The sequence below is a fragment of the Gavia stellata genome, chromosome 14, assembly GCF_030936135.1.
Source record: "Gavia stellata isolate bGavSte3 chromosome 14, bGavSte3.hap2, whole genome shotgun sequence".
In the NCBI taxonomy this organism is placed as follows: domain Eukaryota; kingdom Metazoa; phylum Chordata; class Aves; order Gaviiformes; family Gaviidae; genus Gavia; species Gavia stellata.
Window position 1 is genome coordinate 23,904,936 of NC_082607.1, and position 25,541 is coordinate 23,930,476.

Sequence of the window (25,541 nt, forward strand, 5' to 3'; positions counted from 1 at the left end):
TCTCTCCCAGAGAACTGCTCCTGGTGACACCAGAGGGGCGCGGGGAGCGGGGTGAGGCCAAGCAGACACCGCGCAGGGCAAGGAGGGGGCTTCTGCAGTGGCGAGAGACCCCGGGGCGGGGGGACAAGCTGCCGGGAAGCGTGGGGTGCGCTTGGGGGGCCGCGGGCTGTGCCTGCCCGTGCGACAGCCCCGGGGAGTGGGAGCAGCAGCATGGATGAGATGGAGGAAGGAGCCCGGTGAGAGGATGGAGCAGCGGGGCTGGCTCTCGGCTGGCAGGTGAGCGCCTTCAGCAGAAGCCGGCTCCAAGGCTAAGGGAAATGACCGTCCCCAGGCTCTCGGCCGAGGCGTGAGAGCCCGGCCCTCAGGGGCCATGACGCCCTGGGGCTGCGGCTCAGGGGCTGGCTGGCCCAGGGGGAGCGCCCACCTCGGAGAGCATTGGAGAGGGGCTGGAGGAAGCCCTCGTCCCCTAGCCCGGAGCTCACCATCACAGTGATACAGACTCAGCAAAACCAAAGGAAACATTACAAATTAAATACTAATTAAATAAATACTATGGAAGACGTTGGGAGGGGGAGGGCAAACAGAGAGGCGCAGTTCCATGGGGTCAGGCGGGGAGGGGCAGCAGCACCCACCACCCCTCACTTCGGCGGAGCCGGAGCCGCCACTGCCCCACGAGCTCCGGCTCACGCAGCCCCGCGGAGGGGGCTCCATCGCCCGCCGTAGCTGGATGGGGCCGACGGCTGCAACCGCCGCTGCTTGTTGCGAAGGGACCCTGGGAAGTCCTTGGAGGCAAGGGTCCTCTCTCCCCAGCTAGAGGAGACCCTGAGGAGAGGAGGACTGGCTGGCCAAAGACTCGGGCCCCTGCTGCTGGCGCTGAGAGGGCTGCTTCCCATTGGTCCTTATTATTGCCTCGTGATGCAGGGAGCGACCTGTCCCCGTCAGCTGCTCCAGGCCTGGTACTCCACCACCGAGCCCAGCAGCTGCAGCAGCTCAGGCTCGTAGTGCACCAGCTCCACTGTCTCTGCAGTGCCCTGCGCCAGCTCGGGGCTCTCCTGCACCTCCTCCTGCGCCAGCACCTGGCTGAGAGAGACCTGGCGCTGGAACTCCGCCTTGGGCAGCGTGGCGATCTCCAAGTGCGGGAAGCGGGCCTGGAATATGCGGGAGGACAGCTTCAGCCGCTTGAGCACGTCGGAGAAGAGGAACCAGTTGCAGGGCCTGCAAGGACAGCAAAAGGATGATGGGTTAGGGGCGGAGGGGCCTGCAGGCATGTTGCCCACCTCACCCCCTCCCAGCTGCCGGCATGCTGGCCCTCCCCTCGACACAGCACTGCCATTCTCCACACGGTCCTCCTCCGCAGGGTCCGGACAGACCACACGTACAGGACCTAGGCTCCGAGACGCGTCCGGGTTTGATTGCTGCTTTGCGGGTCACATCTTTTTAAAGCTCTCAAAGCAAGACAGGGACATCGGTGCAAAAGTTATGGCTTCAAAGGTGTCCCGGCAGCCTCCCCACCCAGTGATAAGCCACACCAGGGGCTCCATTTCTCCCAGGCACTGTACGCGTCCCTCTGGATGGGCAGAAACTGGCAGGCACGGAAATTTGCTAAACAGTAAATTAGCACTTTCGTTACTGCTTTTTGCAAGTCACCTTTCTCCACCCCTGCAGTCCAAGCAAATGCAATAGTCGCAGTGTCACAGAAGGTGGAGAAGGGAGGACTGCTCCAGCACTGTGACCTGATGTAGCCTTCCCCATGATGGAGGGGAAACAATCTACTCAGAGCCATCAATGCAAGCTGCTGCTGACCATCGCTGGAGAAAACCGGCTAGTAGTAGCAACAACAGAGGGGGAAGAGAGGGAGCCTTCCTGACAGGCATGGCACAGGGACGCCTCATGGCAGCAGAACGCGTCTGGCCATGAGGCAGGATTGCGCGGGGAGACCCCTGACTACACCCTCCCGCTCGCTGAGGACTGCCAGGTCTGTCCCAGGTGATGCAGCGGGGCTTCCCCTGCCGTCGCACAGCCAGAGCTCTGAAGGAACACAAGGAGCAGGACCCCGAGAGCTGCTCATCTCCAGACGTTGACTGTGTTCCTGCAAGGCTCTGCCTTCCACCCAGGATCTCTAATCCTAATTTGAAGGAAAATAGCTACCTAAAATACATAAGCTGCTCTTAACCTCAAACAGCTGAAATGACAGACATGCTGCCATCTGTGACTGGGATGCCGGGGCTGTGACCACCCGTGGAACAGAACAGCAGGCACCAGACAGCCAACACAAACCCAACTATGTTTTTAGCTTTACCTGGGCTGCTTCTCCGTTTTGTTTTAAAACAAGTCCTTTCTTAAACCAAAGGGGTCTTTCCTTGCTTGGTTCCCCCATGTATAGATCTCCCTCACCTACAGTCCCTCAGTCTTTCTCCTCTTTTCATTAACTCCGGGGGACAAGACCAAGGAAACAGGGACTTGAAGGACTTCACAGGCTTTGTGCTGTGCCAGCCATGAGCCAACGAATCCCAGGCTCGGACTTCTCTAAGCATGTCTGTGCCGCCAGAGGACCCATCCAAGTGAGTGTCCCCCCAGGTTCCTCCACAGTCACTGGAGAGCTCACCAGTCGCACCCAGCGGTTCATCTCAGCCTGACATTCATTCCTGCCCTGGTTTGGATAAATCCTGCCGACAAGTCTTTGCTGAGCCCAACAAGAGGCCAAGGTGACCACCTCAGAGGTGGACCTCTGAGAATTAGTCAAACAAATTCCATCTTACCCTGCACCTTCCACTTGCTTCTCTGACTTGGGGCTTACAAAGTGTGGTTTCTACCCTCACATCTTTCTAAAAGAGTCTATGCAATGCTTCATTATGAGATGGTGTCTGATGGGAGTGTGCAACAAGAGGCATGTTACTGCCTCATCAGCGGCAATTTGCTCCTCCTGGGGAAGCTGCAATAGCTCCATTCCTCCGTGTCTCCACCTGCAGAACAGGGATAAAGGTACCTCCTCCTTTGGAGGAGTGCTTTGAGTTCTACAGGACCCAGGTGCAATTCTATACGGCCTGTCTCCTTAGCACACAGTCAGCTTGGGCTCTCAAAGTTTCTCAGGCAGGCATGAATTTTCCATACATGAACATCTCACGTTATCCCTCACCTGGAGGACGGCCTAAGGCTTTCTTGTACTGCTGCTGTTCTCACGAGCTCAAGGGCACTGTTCTGTGAGGTCCCCCTCCACTCCAGCATTAATGTCACCCAAATGCTCTCTGCTCCAGGAAAAGATACTCACCCCCGAGAGACTGACACTTGGAGGTTATAGCTGGGAAGCAGTGGCTTGTCTGAGAACTCAAACATGAAGTTGTCTGCTTCTTGCTCCTCTTCCTCCTGGTCTGAACTTCCTGGAGGGTTGAGCAGAAGATCGCATCCAATGCTATCCTTCCCCTCTGCAACAAGCAAAACAGACATTGGCATTGCTCACGGTTTCACACCAGCCAGTGCTCATCACTCCCTGGGAACAGCTCTGCTCAGCTGGACCAGCTACCACCACAATCTCGTGTGCACCTTCCCACAATGTCACAGCAACTGTAAGAGCCAAGTTCCAGGGGCTCCTCCTGCTCTCCTTCCAGCCCCTTGTCTCGGAGAAACTCTGAGTGAGCGCTGGCTGCTCTGCACAGCAAGACTCCACTCGGTAACCGGGTTAGGTAGAAAGAACATCTTATGTCACAGCAGCAACCTTCAGGTTTACACTGATCCCGCACGCAAGACGAGGCACCGCCTGCTTGCAAAACGAGCTGCTTCGACTGGCAGTCTTTTCTTGGGTCAGCCACACGCTGACCACCAGACTCTCCCTGAAAAGGCCTCAGACCCTTCTCTGTTTTGCCAGCACAGCTGTCCTCAGCCTGGAAGAACCTGCGCCAGAGAGGGAGGAGGTGGATGTACAAGATGCTTTGTCTGAACAGATTCTATAAAGGAAGGCACTGCGCTCTGCTTCTCCACCCAGATTCCACTCTTGACAACTGTCAGCAGGTTATCCAGAGGTGTGTGCCTGCAACTGTGTCTAAATAAGGACTGCAAGGCTGTGCCACCAAACTGTGCAGCAGATCTAGAGACTAATACAACCAAACAACAATAAGCATAACTTCAGAGAATCGGCTCCACAAATTTCTGGCATAAAGCTGGCTGTTCCAGAATGTATCTGAGCTCCAGCAGGTTTTGCTTCCATAGGAGCTAGAGAACAGCACACTTGATCCATTAACCATTTAAAGACACTTAAATTTATTATTCACCAATCTGAAAAACATCTGTTGAAAAATAGTTTGCTGCCTGGACTGTATTATTAAGAGGTATGAATAGCCTTGGGTTTGTAGAGTGTTTTCATCCTGCTGAGATAATACAGGGTAATTCCAAAAAATTCCAGAAAAGAAAGTTTAGATTCTACAGAGAGAAGTCAGACCAAATGTGCTGGTGAGCAAATAAACCAATCATGCAAAAGTTCCACACCATGCACGAGAGAAAAGTCTGCAAAAAAATCTTACGGTGTGCTGCATGAGAAAGCTCCACGCGCCATACTGCTCTACGAATAAATGCAGCAACCAGCAAGAATGTTATTTTAATAGAGAAACAACAGCAGATGACAGGAGACATAGGCTCAAACAGGGTCTCAGGAAAAAACTGAAATAATTTCTTAGTCCTGCCAAGGAAAAAAAAAAATTCCCTAAGAAACAGAAAAACAGGGTGCTTAAATCTTCAAAACTTATTGTAGAATAGAACAAAAATAAGTGACATGAATATTGGTCCGATATCACTGCTAGGCAAAGCTCAGATGCCATCAGTGAAAAAACTCAAATTTCTTGAGCAACCCAGGGAAAAAAAAAAAAAAAAGAATGAAATGCATTTAATGTGGCAACAATATGGCCCAACGTCTATCCCAAAAACTCTTCTCACTCAGCCCTATCCGTTAGCCCGAGCGAAGGCTGTGACAAGAACAGGAACATCCTGTACCACCACTAAGTAACAGGCAGACAATCGCACACAACAATGATAGTCCCAGGTGTAGAACAAAACCCTGGAGTGGGACTTTGTATCTGGAACTACAGTAGCATGAACTGCAAGACGCTGATGACTTTACCATACTCAGACCTCAGAGATCCACACCCTGGCTTCCCTCATTATCTTTTGGCCCCCAGAGATTTACAGACCTAAAGGAAAGTGTGGACAACATTCCTGTCTCAAAGAATAGAAACAGATCGAGCAGGGGCCTGGGATTTCTCCTCCACCCTGAAGGACATGGAATGTTTTGTGCTTCAGCTGGTGGATCTGATGGAAAGGGAAACTTCGAAGGACTGAACCACTGAAGGAGGAGAACTGTTTTCTGCTGAGCTGGTTTGCTGCTTGTGACAGCTGGGAGCAGCTCAGTTACCCTAAAATAGAACCAGGTACTTCCCTTCCCTGAGGAGTACCTGCTCTTGGTGATCCAAGGTAACTGCTGAAGGTAACCGAGCCAAAAGGGCCCACTTCAAAACACTCAGTAAACACCACTGTAAAGAAACCAGCCCCTTGTCTCAGGTTTGGGCATCTTGCTCTTCCTTGCCAACGCACGCAGTGTCCTGCAGTAGCACCTGGCAAAGCACATGTGACAGCACAGGTCTAACACTGCCATTTCACTACTGCTGTAAGCTGACCTCGGTGTGGATGAAAAGAAAGGTCCCTTTCTGTGCCTGCTGAAAACAGACCTGGCAGGATAAAGGATTACTCTCCAGGTGGGTTAATTCCTTGCCGCGACTTGCCACGCAGCCTCCCACAGGCAGCATCAAGGGCAGCACTGGGAATGCTCCATGCAGAGGGGCGAAAGTGGGGCAGCGTGACTGACCCTCTGACAGCAGCGTGGTGGTGCTTCAGCTTGGGATCTCTGCCATCCTCTCTCCAAGCCAGAGACAGAAATATCCCACAAGCAACACCAAAGCCACGGGGTCTCAGAACATTTTGTGCAGCTGACACTTATCCAGGGATCATCACTCGCACATCTAGGAGGAACCTGTGTTCTCCCAAGTGCTGTGCAGAGGTACCTGTTAAACTCTGAAGCACCTGAGATGCAAGCATCAGCCCAATCAACACTGGAAGGATCTTTCCACTGTAGCAAGGATGAAATGACATTTCTAGGGAAGGGTAAAGGCAGATCAATATGGGATTTGTCTGCTTGTTAACCAACTTCAGGTAGCACAGGGCAGAAAGAAGACAAACCCTGACAGATGGCATCATGTGAATGACAGAGACCCAGTAGAGACACATCCACAGTAGCCAGGATTTAGTGTGAAGCTCCACTGGAAGAGGTAGGACGTGCTTAATGGAGAAGGTAGTCTTTTTCCACCCTCAAATGAAGAAATACTCTGAAAGCCGGTCCAGGGGAATGAGAAGAATTGCAGTCCCCAGCACTCCCTGAAGAGACTTTCTGTGTGTTAGTCAAGTGTCTAAGCAAGGTCCTTGTGAGCAATGAGCTCCCATCACTGACGGCATCCCAATACCCCTCATCCTCCCAAGAAACACCAAAAGAATTGGTGATGGTTTGCCTACCGAAAAAAATAATCCCTTTCTTTTTGCCTACAGGGGTGGAGGACAAATGTGGGAAGACATGATGCAAGGCAAGATTTTTCAAGACAAGCTAAGGGACATGGAAATGAAAGAAAGAACTGAAACAAGCAGCTGATTTGAAGGAAACACAATCAGCTTGCTTTTCCAAGATCCATTTGTTTCATTTCAGGCATTAGGGTATATGAAAAGCAAAAAAACCAAGATAGCATATTTCTAAATTGCTTGCGTGTGGCAGTGGGTCTCCTAGAGGGTATGAGAATTGGCAGTCTACAGCCCCATGCCAGGATCTCGAAGAAGAAAGGACACCAATGAATGGGGCATAAGCAGATACTAGAACTCAAGCACATAAGCTCTCTGGGTAACCAAGAACTCAGCATACTGTAGTAACGAAAGAGAGACAAACTTTCTTACCCACAAAACCACACACCATTTTTCCTTCCTTGTTTATCAGAGAAATCCAAGTGGGAATCAGTGATAAATCAAAAGGGGTAATATCTTTACTTTAAAAATATTACAGTCAAAGAATAGATATTTTTCTTGTGGTAAAGAGGCTTCTTAAAGGATTGTGAGAGCTTCAAGAGTGAGAAATCCAGAGGAAGGAGGCTGTGGTTTGAACAGTTTCCTTGCCATGCTTGAGGTGCAAAAGCCTACGAACAAAGCGTTGTTAGGAGTACAGAATTTCTTCTGTTCTGAAATGAACAGACATCAGGGTCCTCCAAGGATAAGTCCTCTACCAAGAGCACCCTTCCATATGCATCCGATTTTTTTCATTTCTAAAAGCATGTCAGAAATGTCACAGGTGAGCAAGTAAAATCAACAGCCTTTTAGCTTGCCAGAGTAAATAACCCACGTCTTTATGAAGGGCTTGAAGTCCTGATCTACTGTCTCAGAAGTGGTTGGGAAGGACTCTGCAGTCTGCCGCAGGCCCACGGCTAGATCCAGAACATCTTCATTCATGGACCCTAGGGGAACTGGAGCAACACAGTGAACAATTTGTGGACCTTTTGCCTATATTGTTTCAAGAAAACTTCTAAGCTGGTAACCACAATTTTTGGGAAGTGACAGTACAAGGTACAAGTCATGCCTTCACTGGGAAATGCCTGGTATTGTAAGAAGAGGACCTCCCCTGGACAAATGCCTCCCCTCCAAAGGGGAGGAGAGGGATGGGCAGCTCTGGGAACCTGGAAGTTCAAGACTTCTACACCTTGAAGGAATAAGTATGTCCTCTGCCTTCCTTGGTTTTATCTTGATGGCTGGTTAGCAGGGGCACAACAACTGCTACAACAGTAACATGCTCCAGGATCAATACCCAAAGACCCTCAGGAATTACCAGCAGCACTTGGACCCTAGTCTTGCACGCTGTGTTCAGCCTACTTGGAGGGATCCACACATGCAGCTTCCCAAAGAAAAAGTCCCTTTCAGGAGCAACTCCCAGTATGTAACATTACGGCAATATCTAAGACGTGAGTTGGAAGGGATGCGGACAGATCTGAGTGAATGACGTGTCATTACCTAGCATTACTTCTCTCTGCTCTGCTTCTGTAAATGAAATGGGATAGACTGAACTCACCCAGTACAGAGCTGCTGTAGAAGTCCCATGCTGTTCGAGGATCTCCATCAGTGCGCCCCTGGAGGTCCGAAAGGTAATCTAAAAAGAAAAAATTGAGAGGGTTAATGCTTATCTACTGATCAAAGCATGATCCTGGCATGCACATCCATTGATCCCAGGTGAGCCACTTCACGTCTGCTGGTTTTCCCCACTTCACAGTTAGCCATTATGGCAAAAGCTGAACCATAACTTGCAAGAAAGGTACCCTCACTCAGGAGGGGTCAACATGGCCCCAGGCCTGAGAACATGAAATAGAAGCTGAAAAGGGAACACAAAGGACAACACTAAGTGAGTTGGAAAGAAAGGTTCTTAGGGTTGTCTTGAGTTCAAAATTTTATCTCCAACACCTGCGTATATAGTTAAGCCTGGAGGAGCACAGACAGACAGCTGGCAAACAAGATTTTTTCAACACTGAAGATTTTCCACCTTGTATCTATCTGGGAACCACTGCTGCTCTAGCTCTCTCTTCCTTGCTGTTGTGTAGAAGCCATGACACACATCTCGCTTCCACACAAACAGCGCAGAAAGCGGGCACGCTTCACTCTTGGCCACAGGGATCCAAAATGGTCCCTTCTAACAACGGCAGGCAGGCAGCATTTGGGCAGAGTTGTTTTCAAGTAGAAAGCATCATTACTTGGCAGCAAAAATACGTTCACTTAGGTTATGCAGTAGAACCAGGAACTGTGGAACAGCGTGTCTCCAAGCCTCATGCACAGCACTGCCTTTAGTTGTGTGACCACAGCATTGCCATCTCCTTGCACATTAAAGACTGAAAAGTGACTTGTATCTTATAGAATTGTATACTGCTTTCCAAATAATTACAGATTGGGTGGTAAAAACACACACGTATGACAGGACAGAGCTAAAATTACTCAGTCACCTGTTGCTCAAGCACTTCTAAACCCTGTGACACCCAGATTTGGTCCCGTATGCTGCCAGACAGGAAGGATGGAAGTAGTGCCACCCCCAGGCTTGGCACCTACCGCAGAGGAAGCGCTTCATCACTTCACTGGTGGCAAGCTTCACAGCTGTCTGCCCAGAGTAAGTGGCCAGAGTGGGATCAGCACCATAGGAGAGTAGAAGCCACATGGTTTCCAGGTTGTCGTTTGCTACTGCATCGTGGACGGGCCTGCAAAGACAGAAGCATTGGCAAAAAAATAAGAGACTGGAAGAGTTTGCAAAGCAAATGCTCTGTTTTGGGTTAAGACAAATCTAGCGATCACCCACAGCTCATCCTGAAAAACACGCCCTGCTCCCTGCCCCCACACTTCTCAGTGCTTCCCCAGATGTTCCGCTCTCACTGGCTTGCCTTGTGCCATCCTGCGCGCTGCAGTTCACGTTGGCGCCGTGCTCTAGCAGAATGTGGAGGATGTCGATCCAGCCTCGCGCACAGGCTTCGTGCAGAGCTGTGTAGCCAGCGTTGTCACGATGGTTCACATCACTGCTCTTTTTCTGCAGGCAATAGAGTACTACGTCCTACAGAAACGAGATCATTGCAGGCCTGGTCACACAAAAATCCAGACAAAGCAGCGCAGGACACAAAGCAGAAAAGGGAACCAAAACTCACCTTGTAGCCCAGGCGAGCTGCTCGCTGCAGAAGGGTCTCCCCTGCATTTTTGTTCACAATCAGCCGCCGAGCTCCAGGGGGAATGTCCTGGGCCACGGGCAATTCGGGGGAACTCCCTGGGCTGACCCGACGGGACTTACAAAGTGTCCACAAGTCCTGGGGCTTCTTCAGAGGGCGCATTTTGGGCTGGTTCCAGCAGCCTTTCCCCTGGAAAAGAAAGGAATACAACTCCTTGGCACATGTGGCTATGGCTTACTAACAGGAGTCCCCTTCTCTCTTCTCCCCATGTGTGTTGCCCTCATCAGCCCAAGCCATACCTTTCCCTCGTCACAGATCCCTGCCAGGTGTTTGGTTTTACATTTGCGTTTTCCAGATGGTTTCTCCAGCTCTTCTTGGACAGGAGAGCTGTCTGAGTGCTCCAGGAAGAAGCCATTCCGAAAGTCTGGGCGTCCTTGAGATTTTCGGGGGGATGGTGAAAGCCTGCTCCTCAGTCGTAGCTCTGTGCCTTTACCCTGCACGGACTCCTTCTGCTTCCGGTACCTAAAATCTAAAGGAGAAATGGGAGTGAGGAGCTTCTGTAGGTACAGCACCAAAGGCCAGCAAGCCAGATCTCTGCCACCAGGCAAAACAAACTGCCCATCTTTGATGGCTGCATATCCGGAAGTCCAGACCCATGGTGGAGGCACTGCAGTAAGTGGGGAGAATCTTCAGATTCACTCTGCTTCCATCAGGGAGGGACTCAGCACGGACACAAGACGCCCAACAACAGACAGTCATCCTGGTCTGAGAAGGCCAAGCCTACCGAGAGCCAGGGCTTGCACACAACTGACTAAGTCTTTTCCTTAGGTCTAACAGGGAACCCAGTACGAAACAATTCAGCTTGTCACCACGCTTCCCAGTAGTTTGGTAATTGCATGCTGCCATATGGTGCGCTCCCCTGCCTGCAAGGCTGAGCGGGACTCACATGGAATACCCCTTAGAGAGACAGAAAATGCAGGAGGTATCCCCTTTAAGCTGCCTGTGAACAGTCATTGTTTTGCTGCCTACAAAACCAGACCCTGCCTTGCCCTCTCATGTCTCCCCCTTAAGTTAAGCAGCACATTCAAGTTTCAATTAATATGCATGCAGGTAGGGTGTACCAGGACGCCTCAAGGGAAATCCAGTCTTGTCTTCCTTGCACTATACAGAGCTGCAGGGTTGCTCATTATGGATCTCTGTGCATTGTGCAAGGACAGGCACTCTGCTTCCCTGAAATAGCAACATCCCGTAGCAAGGGCATGACAGCAACGGGAAAACAAAGTATGGAACGAGAAAGTAAAGCCCTGTGAACAAATAACCGCCTGGACTTGTATGACGCCACACACCTCCCTCTGCACAGATGATCAGTACTGGAATAAAACAGGTTACAAAGGAAGAGCCCTGTGCAGACCAAAGGACAGAGGTGGCATTTATACACAGCTTTGCAGAGTCTGAGTCTCTCAAGTTTGGCTCTCTCCACAGCTTTGGGCTCTGTTTGGGATCAGAGACTTTGCTTCATTTCTAGGTGAAGAGCTAGGAGATGCCCCAGTGGGTTAGTTCAAGGAATCAAGAGGATAAACTCCAGGAACAAAACTTTAGGTCTGTTAGGGACACTGCTGCCTCCAGTACCAAGGCAGGTTTTGTAGATCTCCAGCTTCCACGTTATGCTGGGACTCTAAATTCTCCACATCAAGCACCACAAATAACTTCCACTTATGTCTCGTTATTGCTAGGAAGCAGGGGCCACAGATCTTGCACAGAAAAATGGGTTTGGCCAAGATACCAAGGTAGAACCACAAATAAAATCTCAAAGCAAGCATGTCTCAAGTACTGTTGTGCTGTTCTGGTCTCCACATCTCAGGAAGAATGGAGTGGAAGTGAAGAAAAGCAAACAAAACAACTGAGGGGTGGAGAAGCTGCCCTACAAGAGAGGCTAGGACTCCTCGGTCTGGAGAGGAGAAGGTAGAGTAGGATGTGACCAAAATTTGCAAAAATCATAAAAGGGTGGATCAGCTGAGAGGAGGAATCTTGTTTACCCAATCCTGCAGCACAAGACTTATGGACACTTGATGAAGTGAGTAAGAGATCAGTTAAAAAACAGACAGAAGAAAGGACTTTGCACAGCACAGAGGGAACTTCAGGGCTTCACTGCCACCGGAGGTGGCAGGAGCAGATGTTATCAGCAGGACCAGAAAGGATTTAGGCAAATCCATGGACAACAGACCCATAAACGAGCTGTAGAAGGCCTGGGTAGGGACAGCCCTACTTTAGCTGTTCTGGATGCCGGGGAAGCCCAGGCGGCTGAAGTCTGGGAAGCAGCTGTGCTCCAGTGCTGCATAGCCTCTGCCCTTGCCACGGTCAGGAGAAAACTGCGGGCTAGACAGACCCTGACACAATGCAGCATGCTGGATGTGCTTAGGCAAGGAACAGGAGGCATCTCCTTGCTCCAAACAAAGTGGAATGCACCCATGAGACACGGTCTGGGGTGGCAGTTCTGACTTCCCACCACACAGAACATGGTATTTGTTTTTAAGCTCATGCATAACTCTCAGGCTGTAATTAAGCAAAGTTTTAGTGGTGGTACTTGTCAAGGCGGCAGCACACAGCAATCACTAGCCTGCTTGCTGTTTTGGAAGCAATCACCAGATGGAGATTTCTGCTGGGCTGTCTGTAGCGCCGTCCTTATCTTTTTTACAGCGTTGTGACACTTTCACAACTAACCCAGGGCAGTATGCAAGGACTTGAGATGCTCCTTCCCCTATATCCTTCTGCCAACGTGCAGGGGCTCTGTGTTCTAGAGCAAAGCTTTTAAAGCAGCCCATCACTGTAGTCTTAAATACACCTCACTTGGCAGGATGAATGTCCCTGTCACGGAACACCTTCCCAGCAACGAACAGCACCTTCCTTGGGTAGGAAATGGCATGAACCTAGGAAGAGTCAGGAACGGAGCAAGGAACATACAAGTCTCTGCCTGGTACGTGAAGAGAAGGGGATAAAATACTGACACGTCAGACAACATGTAGTGAACAGGATGGCCTGTGCTTGCAAGCGGCACGCTCCGACAAACCCCAGGGCGTCTCACAGGCAGGATACAGACCAGACCAACCTTCACTCTCTTCAGTATCCAAAAGAGACAGAGGAACACCACTGGCTCAGTGCTCTCATCAACGCGTGCACTTCAACCATAGCTGAGCAGCCGTGAAACTCCAGGGCATGCACTCACAGGTGAGGAACAGCCAGTCCAGCTGATCAAAGTGGTCTGCCCAAAAGCAAGGCGGTACCGGTCAGAGAGCGGAAACACCGCCAACGGATCCAAGCATCACCTTCACCATCAAAGGGATATAGCTTCCTTCACCCAAGCGCCTGCTCCGAAGCCTAAGGGTCCTGGTTGCTTCTTAGGTGCACTCGATGATGAGGCGGCATTAGCAACCAAAGATTGCTTGTGTTAACCCCTCTCTTGGAGGGGATCCGGCGCCAGCGAGCCAGGCGTTTGTCAGTGGATCGCTGCAGCTCGTACCCAAAGATGATGCAAATTCTTTAGCTAGTACAGGACACAGTGGTCTGCATTCTGCACATACGTGGGCTAGCTCCCTGTCCTTCCTCTGGCTGCCAGCCAGCTTCCAGTGCCACTGTAACACCCAGGTCCTCAACTCCAAAGCCAGCAACAGCTCTAGGGCACAACTCCTGAATCCAAAATACAGCAGCTCATGTATATCTGAGGGCCCAGCAAGCAGTCCCTGAGGGAAACGAGCGTCTGGACAGACGACAGACATTCTTAAGATGTGTGGTAAAGCTCCTGGTGAAACCCCCCCCCAAAGTGCTGCTGCACTCAAACCTCCTTCTCAGGCTCTGTTTGGAACAAGCGTCAGCAGGAGACAGTCTGAGAGCGCCCTTGAACTACGAAGATGCCAGGAAGCCCATCAGAAACTTTACTCCTGGTCTCACAGAGGCACCCAGACACTGCAGCAATAGCGTAAAACTGTGCCAGTACAGAAACGTAGCTTGGGAGATCAGGTGGTGGAAGGATAGCAGCCATTTCTACTACTTCTCGCAGTGCCTCAGCAGCACCTCAGCCTCTCCTGAGGACTGTAGCACCAACGTGGCAGAAGGCAACAGGTCCGCATCACCTCCAAGAGAAAGGCCCAAGGGTATGGAGGGCTGGCAGAAGTGCTTCCCCCAACACTGTGGCTCGGACATGCTCTTCTGCAGCCCTGACAGAAGTTACCTGTGGGACACTTGGACGTGGCTATGAGCTACCAGCCAGCTGTCAGCACACACTGAGACATCTGTGCGCTGCTGGACGAACCCCAGCCTTACTTCCAACAGCCTCAAACTGTCCCTGCACAGTCAGAGAGAAGGGACCGCAGAGACTGCTAAACCTCAGGGCGACGCAGATCACAGGTTTAGTTTTGACCACACGGTCTGGGCAGTTATGGGAGAAAATGCAAGAGCAGAGGTAGAGCAGTGAGCAGGACTCAGGTAGGTGGCACAGCACTCTCCTCCCAGCAAAGCTACAAATACGAACCACAGAGAGGGGTTTCTCCGTCACTTGCAGACACTCTAGCTTTGTTAATCCTCTCTCCCTTGCGCAAGCTTGCAAGTTGCCTTAATAAAGCAAGACCATAAAGAAGCCCAGTTGAATTGCAATGGCCCCATGTCCCTCTACTTCAGCCAGGAATGCTGAACACTACTCCCAGGGGCCCATGCTTGTCCAGAAATATTTCACTGTGCTACCTCGTCCGATTCTCGTTTTCCCACGCCCTCTGTCTTAATCTGAGGGTAAGATCAGTATCTAATTAGCCACATAAGCTGCTTATTCCTACTCTGAAATTTACTGTAAATATTTTTGAAAGAAGAGCTCATCAATTGAAGCGGCCCATGCTGTGGACATCAAGCCATTAATAATGATGGAGTTTCATCATTACAAAAAACCCCAAAAAACAAGACCCCCCCCAAAAAAATCCCACACACAACAAAAACAGTACCAAAACAAAAAAAAAACATGTTGATCCCCAGCCCGGTACCAGAAACCCCTTCCCAGATTGTACCTGCTTTGGATTTTCGCCTCCTGTGGGGGTAGCCCACTCGCTCCTCCTCTCGCTCAGTCAAATATTCTCCTGTCTGGTATTTCCGACTTTTCTGTCGTCTCCTTTTCTTCCTTTTGATGTGGCTGTCATCTTCCTCCTCCTCATTGGGCTCCCACAGCTGCCTGGGTGATTCCACTCTCCAGGGCAGCTCCCGGGTCCTCCTCGTGTAACAGCTGCTCCTCTCGGACAAAGACCTGTCCCTGGCCCTGCGACTGTGATAGCGTGATGTCCTGTGGGATTTTCGCAGCTTGCGACGTTTCAAGGATGTCTCCTCCTCCTCTTCCTCCTCCTCTTCTTCCTGATCCTCCTCCAGCAACGGTAAAATCTCCTGACCAGTCACATCACACTCTCCCGTCACACCAGCAGAAGACCCAGCGATGCTTCCTGCAAGAACGCGGGATTTCTAGCTGACAAAAAAGCCAAGACTATCTACAAGAAAAACCCTGTGAAGCAGGATAGAAGACAGGCACAAGGCCAACTAAACAGGGAAATGCTCACAGTCCACCCAGGACTCCCACCTGGGTCCCCTGGCACCAACTCACCGGACTGACTGCGTGTCCGGCTGCTCAGCACCACTGGAATGAAATCCCGAAAGTTGTTCTTGGGCTTCTTCTCAAGGTAACCTGTGGGAAAAACTGAGCCTGAGAAAACACGCGAGATCCATGCACGCACGTCTGCTGGCCTGGGAAGGGCAGTCCAGCATCACGCTGCAGCTCTGTTTTGGATTCCAACCCGCTACGGGAAGCCACTAGCTCCAGAGGCCGTCCAGCTTCAGGGGAGCAGTGGTTTGGCCGCGCGGGCATCAGTGCAACAGGAACCGCTGCAGTCTGACCCTGCAAGAACACATTGCCATTCACAAGAGTACCTTCCTCGTGGCCATCCCCGCGGTGCCCCGGAGATGGGAACTCCGTCTTCGCTGGCCTCCTGCGCTTACGCTTTACCCTGAGGCTGTTGTGATCCTTCACTGATCCCAGGCCGGTTCGGCCTTCTCGCTTGCTGAGTTCATGCGGATTGTCATGGTGTTTTCGCCACTGTGAATGGAGGACACAGACTGAATCCCGAGTTGCCGATTGACTGAGCTGGAGAAGCAAAGGAGAAGGGACAAAAAGCTGTCCCCCACTCATCATGCTGATGCCCTCCAGTGTTTTTGACACCCCAGATCCATTCTTGCTCTAGATAACCTGCAGGCACGGGTACATTAATCCACTGCCAGGTAATGCCAAAGAGCATGGGTGGAACGCCCTGTGCACTCAGCTGCCCTCCCCTGTGAGAGCTCCCTCCTCACCCCCAACCTCACCTGCTAACCTTTGCCATAACCGAGCAGTTCCAGCCTGTCCCACCCACCTTCCGGCCATGCACACTCCGGCTCCCCGATTTGCCTGGGGACTCCTCGCCGTCCTGGGCTTGGCACTTCAGTCTCTTGTGGGCCTGCCTGGCGTCCCCATCATGCTGCCGCTTGGATTTGCAGCGCACGCTGCCCTCTTGCTTGATTTGGCCTGTTCCTTTGAGCTTGACCTCGGCAAAGGCCTGGGGAGCAGCCCCGGCTCGCAGGCAAGTCACAGAAGTAAATGACATGTCACATTCCACTCGCTCCTTCTTGACCCTGCACAGATCCACCTGACGCATGCACTGGAGGGGCTCTGCAGCTGGTGGCTCCTGGGAGCCTTCGCAGCCCAGCTCCTTGCGTTGACTCTCCGTGGGCACAGCGGGCACCTCTGAAATCATTCGCAGGCTCTGCTGCCCAGCCGCGGGCAGATCATGCGACAAATACGCCGCTAACACTTGGCTTTTAGGCTTTGCATCCAACTGTTTGAGGCTACAGCTCCCCTGGGGAGCCTCAGTCTGTATATTGCCCTCCTTACTGGAGTCAGCCTCTGGTTGATCACACTCTTGACTCTTCTGAGGGTTGTCCAGCTTCCCCTTCCCTGCTTTCACATCCAAAGTACTGGTCTGGAGAGATGGACCTCCATCCAAAGGGACTGGATTGGCTGGCTCCTCACAGAGCTTGGGCAAGGCCCGGCAGCTCTTGCTCTTGGCTGCAGCTTCACGTTCCTGAGGTGGGAGCCTGGGCAGCCCCTCTGGCAGGCTCTGGGCGGCTGTGCTGGACTCTGTGGGCTGCACACTCGGGAATGTCGGGAGCTCACCTGCACCAGCTGGCTTGCAGGAGCTGTTCTGGTTTGGGGGCAGCTGCCCTGCTGTGGAGATGCCAATTGAAAGCAGGGGGGTTTGATGATAAGGAGACCAGCCGAGAGGCAGAAGCTGAGGATTGGAAGGTTTTCCATTCAGGGGGCATCGCGGGTACACGCTTCCCTGGCCGGGATTCCAGGTGGAGATGTCCTTGGACTGACACAAAGGAGCTCCTGGAGCAACTCTGCCATGAAGAAGTCTCCTGGCAGGATCCTGCTGTCCTTCTGTGTTGACCTGGTTGGTTTTCTTCCCACAGGGAACCCCAGCGCTGCGAGGCTCTCCCTGATCGATGATGGAAATAGGCTCCTGCTTGGGAAGGTGGCGCGGGTCCCTGCTGAGGCTCACACCGGGGTCCTTGCTGAGCAGCAGCGAGGCAGGCACCGGGTTGGCGACGCCGACGTAGGTGCCTGGAATGGTGCTGATAAGCGTGGTGTTCTTCACCCAGGAGCCCTGCTCGCCATTGCGCAGGAACTCGGGGAAGATGACTAAGGGAGGGGTGGTGCCGAGACAGGAGGTGACGCTGCTGCCCGTAGTCTGGGCCGCGCGCTGGGACTTGGACAGGACCGTGGTGAGAAGTGCTTTGCCGCTGGTGTGCACGGGTGTGAGGATGGGCATAGGAGGTGTTTTGCGTTGACTGGGTGGAGGCAGTTTCTGACGGTTGGACTTGGAGGAGAGATCAAGAGGCATCTCGCTGCACTCTGGAGAGGAGACCATCTCACGCTCTAGCTGTGGAGGCGACTTCAGCGGAGAGAGCGAAGTGGCAGCCCCCGGTGCGTGCGGCTCGGGAGCTGCCGGGGCTCTGGCGTGCGCACTGGTGCCGGAAGAGGGAGCAGCGCTCCCACACGATGCTGCCAGCGGAGGCTGGCTGGATGAGAGGGAAGGGCCAGCAGTGGACAGGGGAGCGCCCTCGGCAGCAGCCTGGGCACCGCTTCCGCCTGAGGGCGAAGGGCAGCTAAGCTGATTCACCTCTACAGACACCACTTTGGCGTCTGAAGCCAAGGGTCTGGTGACGGAGAAGGTGTAGGGGTAGGAGCGCAACTCTGGGGAAGCGATAATGCCCGGCAGGCAACGCTCGTGTAGGTAGGAAGGCAGGACGGGGAGGGTGAGCGTGGAGGAGACCCCCAAGGTGGCTGGAAGTGTAGCCACGCTGAGCGGCTGCCCGCAGCTGGGTGGTGGGATGTACACCAGCGACTGGCTCGGGCTCAGAACCGCCCCAGGCTGAAAGGACAGGGGCATTTTTTGCATAGCAGGGGCCTGAGATGTGGGAAAGCACACTCTGTTCAAAGTAAAAGTAGCGGGAGTGGAGGCAGAGGTGTTGCAGCTGGAGACAACCACAGACAATGTCCCTTCTGCCAGCACACCTGGCCCTTGTGCTCCACCACTCGGGGTGGTTTTTTCCTTCCCAGCAGGCTCGCTCTCCGGAGCCACAGAGCAGGCTGGAGGAGCATCAACCTGCTTGTCGCTGTGAGGATCTGCAGGTGTCCAGGCAGCATCAGCACCACTGCTCTCCTGTTCCGCAGCTCCGGGGATTGCGGGCTCTTGCGCTCTACCATCCCCCTGGCTGGCCAGAGGGCCCAGGGCATCATCTGTCACAGTCTTTCCTGCACACTCCGGGTTTAGGTTGGGATCAGGTGGCTGCTCTTCCAGTTTGGGCCCAAGCTTTTCCTCCACCTTGCCATCAGCATCCAGCCCCGGGGCACTGCTGCCACCACCACTGACTGCTGTGAGCTCCACCTGCAACAAGAAGGGAGAAGGTGTTCCTGAGAGCTGTGCAAGTGGCTCCCAGCGAAGCAGGCAGGACCTTCTCTCTAGCCCCGCCCAGGACACAGAGGCAGAAGTGGCGAACAGCTCTAGCCGAACTAGAGTGTTCCTTTGCCTTACTGCACCGAGGTTCACCCCTCTCAAGAAGAAGCCCGCAGGACCCATTAGGGTAGGTGCTCTTACTTGGCCCGTTCCGTCAGGGAAAGGCCTTCTCGGACCCAGACACGCACGGAAAGAGCTCACCTTGGAAAGGCTGCTGCTGACGCAAAACTCTTGAGACCCCAAGTGCTGGGAGCTGCTCGTTTTAGACTCCTCATCAGAAAGGGGGGCTCTCCTAGCCGAGGAACAAGACATAGCATTACGAAAGCCCAAGATACCCTCCCAGCATCCTACCCCTCCCGGTCCTTGGGACAGCTTAGCAGCTGGCAGCCTGAAGAAGCATGCCTGCTGCAGGTGGCCAGCTCCTCATCACCACATGCTACACGGCAGGTACCAGCCACTGCAGACTGAGGGGGTGAGGAGCACTGCTGTCCACTGCAGTCCTCCCCCTCCCAGAGCTCTGCCCGCTGGATAGCACCTCCGCACACATAAATGCTCACCCTACGGCTCCTATGGGCCTGACAGGTGGCTTTCTCCATGGCCCAGCACCTCTGTGCCCCTTTCTTACCCAAGAAAGGGGCACAGAGCTGCTGGGCCATGGCGAAAGCCATTTTGACCCCCCCAGTCTCACCACGGGCCAGCCCAGCCCTCCCTGACTGCACTGCGTCACAGCCTGACTCCGCACACCCACTCCTGTCCCCTCTGCTTCCCGTTCTGCCCCACTAGGCGTTTCCAGTCCCATCCTTCTCCGAGCCCCATCCTGCTTGTCTCTTCTTCCACAGGCACCTCCTCATTCCTGTTCCTCCATCTCCCAGCCATGCTCACTCCCTGCCCTGGGACTTCCCAGCCCAGCCCTGCTCTCCTCCAGCTTCAGGTGGAGATCTCCCTCCAGCACCAAAGCTCTTCAGGCTGAAGCTGCCTGTGACGGGAGCAGAGGGTGTCTGCAGCCACCCCGGCCTGCAGTGTCCTGCTGACCTGCTCGTTTGACCCTGTCTCTTTGGAAGACAGTTCCTGAGTGGAAAGCCTGAATTCAGGATAAGGATTGTGAACTCCATGGAAATGGGGCGCACTGAGGAGACAGCTGTCCTAATGATGTAGGAGAAGACGGGACAGAAGGCAGCACTCGTGCCCCAGTGCCCTGCCCCGGGACACTCCTGTCCCAGCAGTATTTACGCGGTGACGATTCTCTGGTCTTTAAGGGTTGTTTAGACAAGCTGCTGGTGCCAGGATAAAAGAGCTCAAGTTTAGTTTCTGCTGATGATGTGATTTCTTCAGGATTTGCTCCCCTGCCCCCAGGCTTTCACAGTAAGGTAACAGACACGAGCTACGGGAGGACACCTTCTCCCCGGGCTCCCGTATCCCCGGCACCGGGACCCCACGCCGGGCTGCCTCACGACCCGCACAGCGCAGCCCCGCTGACCCTCCGAGCCCAGCGACAGCCCGCTCCCTTCGAGGGGCTCCGGACCCCGGCGGCAGCTTGAGAGGGCCCTCGCCGGCCCGGCCTGCCAAGGCCGCCCGGCCACAGCCGGCGGAAGAGGACTGTCGTGAGCGAGGGGCGGTCAGACCGCCGCGGCGGGCGGCGGCGCGCTGTGGGTGTCGGCTGGCCGCGGCCCGGCCGCCTCAGCGCAGCCGCCGGGGCTCGGGGTGCGGCGCCCGGGTCCCCGGCCGCGGCAGGCCCCGGGGCCCAGCCCTGCGCCGGGGCAGGCGCGGCCCCGCCGGGGTGAGAGGGCCTGGGGGGGGGCCGGGAGCGCGGGTCCCGGAGCCAGCCCGCCGCCGCAGCCCGATCCCCGCGGAGCCGTGCGGCGGGCGGAGCGGAGCGGAGCGGGGCCGGGACCGGCTCCACACAGGCGGGCGGCGCGGCGGCGGGACGCCAGGGGGCGCCCGAGCGCAGCTGGCTGCCCGCGGCACCGCGGGCGAGCGGCCGGGAGCTGGACGGCGGGTCCGGCCCTGCCCGGCCCTTCCTCGGCCCCGGCCCCGGCCCCGGCCCCGGCCCGGAGCGGCGCGCAGCCCTGCCTCCTCCTGCCCTCCGCTACCCGCAGGGACGGCGGGCCCGGAGCTGTCCCGCCGCCGCCGGGCCCAGGCCCTGTCAGCCGCCGGGACGGCCCCAGGGGCAGCCCCGGCTGCGGCGGTGCGGCCTGCCCGCCCCCGGCCCGGGCCCCGGCCGGGGCTCCTCCACAGGCCAGCCCGGCCCGCGGCGTGGGGAGCGGGCGCGGAGGAGCCCGCAACACCCAGCCGCAGCGGACAGGGACAGCACGGCCGCCCCGCGCCAGCCGCCTCCTGCCCGGCCCTAAACGGGGCTGGCAGCCAAGGGAGAGTGCTCGCCTGCAGCCAGCCCGGTTTGCCTGCCTTGCTCAGACGCCCCAAACTTTAATGTTTATTATAAACTAGGAGCAGCTCCGAGTGGTTTAGGAGAGACAGAGGGCAACGCCATTCCCAGCTCTTATCTGAGGGACACACGGCGGGCCAGGCGGCTGCTGAGGGCTGAAGATGATCTCTGCCCGCGTTTCTGCCCCGAGCGAGAGTCTGAACTCTTCCCTGTCCCACCGCTCTTCCGACTGGCCCTCGGAGGACTCACTACCAAAAGCCTCAACACCCGCAGCAAAGAATGACAGGCACGTGCTGCCTTTGAGCCCGTAAAACTCTTCTGGCTCCAGCTACGGCAAATGTGCTGAGCAGACGTAGTAGCCTCAAGGAAGCCACAAACTGAACAGTTTCGAGAACAAGACCCCAGAGCTGCAGGGAATAAAAAGGCGATGCAAAGCCATGGGGTAGGCCAGGAGCTCGTCTTGATCAATTCTGCCTCCCAGCCACTAATCCTCCCTAATTCCTATTTGGTGGCATGTCACAACTCTCCCATCTAATCATTTGGTCTGCACTAACCCTCCTGGGTCACCGAAAGCTCTTCTTAGCAGCTTGGCTCGCAGTGGGTCAAGCTCTTTCCCTCCCCTGGCAGTTAAGACCACAGGTCTGGTGAAACCAATAGCACAGGCAGACAACTTGGCCTCGTCACCCACCAAGGCCGTGGAGGCAATACACCTACACACAGCCAGCAGTTCCTCTGCAGAGACCTCCAGTGCTTGTAGGCCCTCCTTACTGGAGCACGGGATGTGGGGTCCACCACAGAATGCCACCATTTGACTGCACATCCATCCCCTCCCCGCGGCTTTCGCACCACAGTCTGTTTTACACCCTAGTAAGAACGGGCTGCGCCAGCACCAGCTCCCTTCCCGTAGCCTCTCCAGATCCCTAACTCGCTTTCTCCGCCCTCTTCCTCCTTCCCCTAACCAACCGGCCCACGCACCTCACCTCTCCTCGTTGAGGCCACACATGCGAATCCGCTCTGTGCTGGTCCAGTTGTGCACCCCACTATAGAGAGGTGCTGTAGAGATCATGACAGCTGCTCGTCACCGACCGGGACCTGCTGGGGCTCGAGGGGCCGCTCTGCCTACGAAAGAAAAACAGAGGATCGGTAACTCTCCCCGAGATGCTCGCATTCAACCATGCTTTAGAGAAAGTCAACCCCAGCTTTGCTGCCAGGCAGACAGGGTACAACACCCGAGATGCTACACGTCTGTCTGGAAGAGGGCTAGAAGAAATCAGCAGCGCCTTGGGACAGAAGCCACAGTCCACTCATCCTCGTATTAAACACCTTAATTGCCAAAAAGCCTCTGGCTACCCTGAGAGTTTCACAGGGGCGTCTTCACGCACATACGCATCCCTTGAAAGACTCCTCCCCTTTTCTTCTCCCTCCAGAGGGATCTCCAGCACCAGGTAGCCAGCCGCAAGACAGAGCTTTACCCAAGGTGATGGTGTGTTAAAATGCTGACATCCCCAGGGCTTCACAGGACTTTCATAAACCAGCCCATGGTGGGTTCAAGGGTGAAAGCCTCGAACAAGGAGACAGCTGGGGGATCCTGGAGGGGAGCAGAGGTTTGCCAACAGTGCTGTCAGACGGTGCCGTCAAGGGATTATCCCCTCCCTCTGTCAGGAAGGTGCTGGTATTCAGTGGAGTTACGGGTGGAAAACATGAGGAAATCCAGAGATTCGTGAGCATCCAAGACGCACCGTCGGCTGGGTGGAGCTTTTGAGGGAGAACGTTGCAGCCAATCGCGCAGCGCTGGGTGTTCAAGCATTAAGGCAGCTTTGCTGCTCAAGTCGTATCAGGGAAAAAGCAACGAAGGAAGAGAGAATCTACTGTGCTAACAAGTGGACTCAGTCGAACCAAGTAGGACTGACTGCAAAAGGCAGAGAGATGCTGTCAAAGAGGTTCTTGGTTCAGAGAAATACTAAACACCCAAAGGTAAAGCAGGCACAGAACCACGGCAACGCTCTCGGTGCAGCAGGTGAGAGTGGGAAGAAGCTGAAAGCGACATGTGATCCCAAATCTCCGTCAGTTGTCTTCTCCCTGACAAACTCGTGGCGACACAAGCTCTGAACGGGACAAGAAGCAGCTTGCACCATCCGTTTATGCTGAAACGAGCTGCGCAGGGATCCACCGGCCAGCAGCTCAAGGGATCAAGCCATGGAATTGAATGACTCCTCTGAACGCAGCTGCTGCCGGGTATCCTCATCTCAGCCCAAACATGCCAGTGGGGATCCTCCAGACAGAAAAGAAGGGCCAGGCACATCGGAGAAATCGGGGTGAGGCAGCTCGTTTGCAAAAAAGAAGCAACAGACCCATCAGCACGTACGAGGGCACAAGTGAGCACAGAGACTGCAGAAACCGGAGGTCAGGAGAAGAGGGGGAGACCTGCTAAAAGACACACACTGTAAGATGGAAGAAACACTATATAAACGAAGCGGGAGCCGGGCAGGCACTAAAACAGAGAGCAGGGTCATACCCAAAGAGAATGAGAGGTGGCTTGGAGCAGGAAGGGGAGGAGTCTTTCGATGCTTGGAGAGAAATGCAACATAAAGGAAATAGGGGAACAAACAATCTGCGGGGATTTCACCATCTTAGGCTAAACTGAAAGAAGGGGAGGAGAAAGGTTCTGCCCCTGAGCACGGTGGCAGGACAGATGTTTCGGGAGAAATCAAAAGGGACCTTCTGTGCAACAGGGGAAGGGGATGCGTACGGCTGCACAACGTGAAACAGGAGTTGGAGATGAGCTGAAGCCTCAAACAAGCACAGATCAGGCGTGACCTGAGAACAGGTCTGGCAAGGGAAAAGTGATAACAGGGTGGTGTGAGAAGCTGGGAGAAACAGCATGTTTTGAGTACTCGAGTAAGAGCTGGTCAACAGAGGAGGCACAACGGCCACGAGAAGAGAGCCGGGAGGACATAGCAACAGAGATAGACACTGTTTCATGAATTCTTGGCCTCCATCCTCTACGGACGATGTGGGACACGTGCCAAAGACAGGCATTTCACAGGGAACGAAGAACAGAAGAGGAAAAGAATCAAGATCTCAACTAAGAGAAGGAATAAAACGGGAGAAAAACAACAGACGTGGTCTCAAGCACAAACGAGAGCGAACAGCATCCTTAAGAAGGCGGACCAGGAAGTTTACTGAGAAACGCAGGGATGAGCAGCCTCCCGATGCAACGCCGACCCAGAAAGAGCAACTGCAGCCTCCCAGGGTCAAAACACACTTTTAGTCGACTCAACACAAGGAAACCGAGCAAATCTCTTGTCTACACTGGTGCAGCTTGAAGCGACTTTAAATGGATGTAATTAAATTAGTAGGAACCCCTTGGAGAACACAACTAGGGCATGGTTTCACATGCCTGTCTTCGAGTAGAAGAAGCTGTTCAAGAAACTGTTGAAGCCTTTCTCTCCCCTCACCTCTTCAATCATGTCACCGAAACTGTGCAGTGTCCCGGTAAACTTGACCAGGGAGTCGATCTCTGTTTAAAACCTTCTTTTTTTTTTTTTTCCTGGCTGGATGGGTTTTAACCCACACTAGCTCCTAGATCAGGTTCACCAAGAGGGAGAGAGGCCGCAGCCTGGCACAGAATCTGCTTAATCCACTACGTCTGCCAAAGGAAGTGTATATGAAACCACAGTCTTATTTTGATTTAGCTAAATAGGTGCCCAGCCAATTCTAATTAACTCCAAAGAAAACTAGTTTAGAACGAAATAAGAACATCAACACAGCATTTTGCGTGGAGAAGCTCGTCATGCGATATTAAAGCTCCTTCACCTCTCGAAACAAAACGTGCTCTAAGAATTGCTAACAAGAAAGGTGCCGAACATGTTCACCTCCAACAACAAGCCCTCGGAGAGATTTTCAGTGAAACTGATGTGGTGAATTAAAAGCAAGGGGGGTTTTTGTTCATTAAGACAAAACCTCTCATCGTTTTGCAAAAGGAGAGGATGCTACTCTGCAAACCAGTCTCTTCCAGGCTCCAGAAAAAGCAAAGTAGATGTTTTCCATGTAGTAAAAGCATGCTTTTACTCAGGTTAGCGATTACTTAGCTACACGTGGAAGTTCCCTTGGATTATGTCAAGAAACTACTGTCTCTTCTGAAATACCGTTATACAGCCGATGGAAACAAGCTTCCTGAGACAAAGTTCTTCGGGAATGGATATTTTCTAGTAATTATCTCTAGACAAATCCTCCTTGCGCTAAAAATCCCAACAGCGCCAAGACAACCATAGTTTCAACACAGGCCGAGCTGAGGATGGCAGGACAGGCTGCCGTTGC

The 25,541-nt window shown here is 53.8% G+C and overlaps 1 protein-coding gene across 1 annotated transcript; it reads right to left on the reverse strand.

Annotated features, from left to right (window-relative positions):
- Positions 1-891: 891 nt before the first annotated feature.
- BCORL1 (BCL6 corepressor like 1) lies at positions 892-22,287 on the reverse strand. The gene is made up of 13 exons (XM_059824424.1): positions 22,202-22,287; positions 19,040-19,130; positions 16,193-18,769; positions 15,714-15,879; positions 15,391-15,471; positions 14,810-15,232; positions 10,061-10,290; positions 9,744-9,950; positions 9,486-9,652; positions 9,160-9,305; positions 8,138-8,215; positions 3,269-3,422; positions 892-1,215 (listed from the first exon to the last, which is right to left on the reverse strand). Exons 1-13 carry the CDS (start codon positions 22,285-22,287, stop codon positions 939-941), a joined length of 4,683 nt encoding a protein of 1,560 aa, XP_059680407.1. The 3' UTR covers positions 892-938.
- Positions 22,288-25,541: the final 3,254 nt, after the last annotated feature.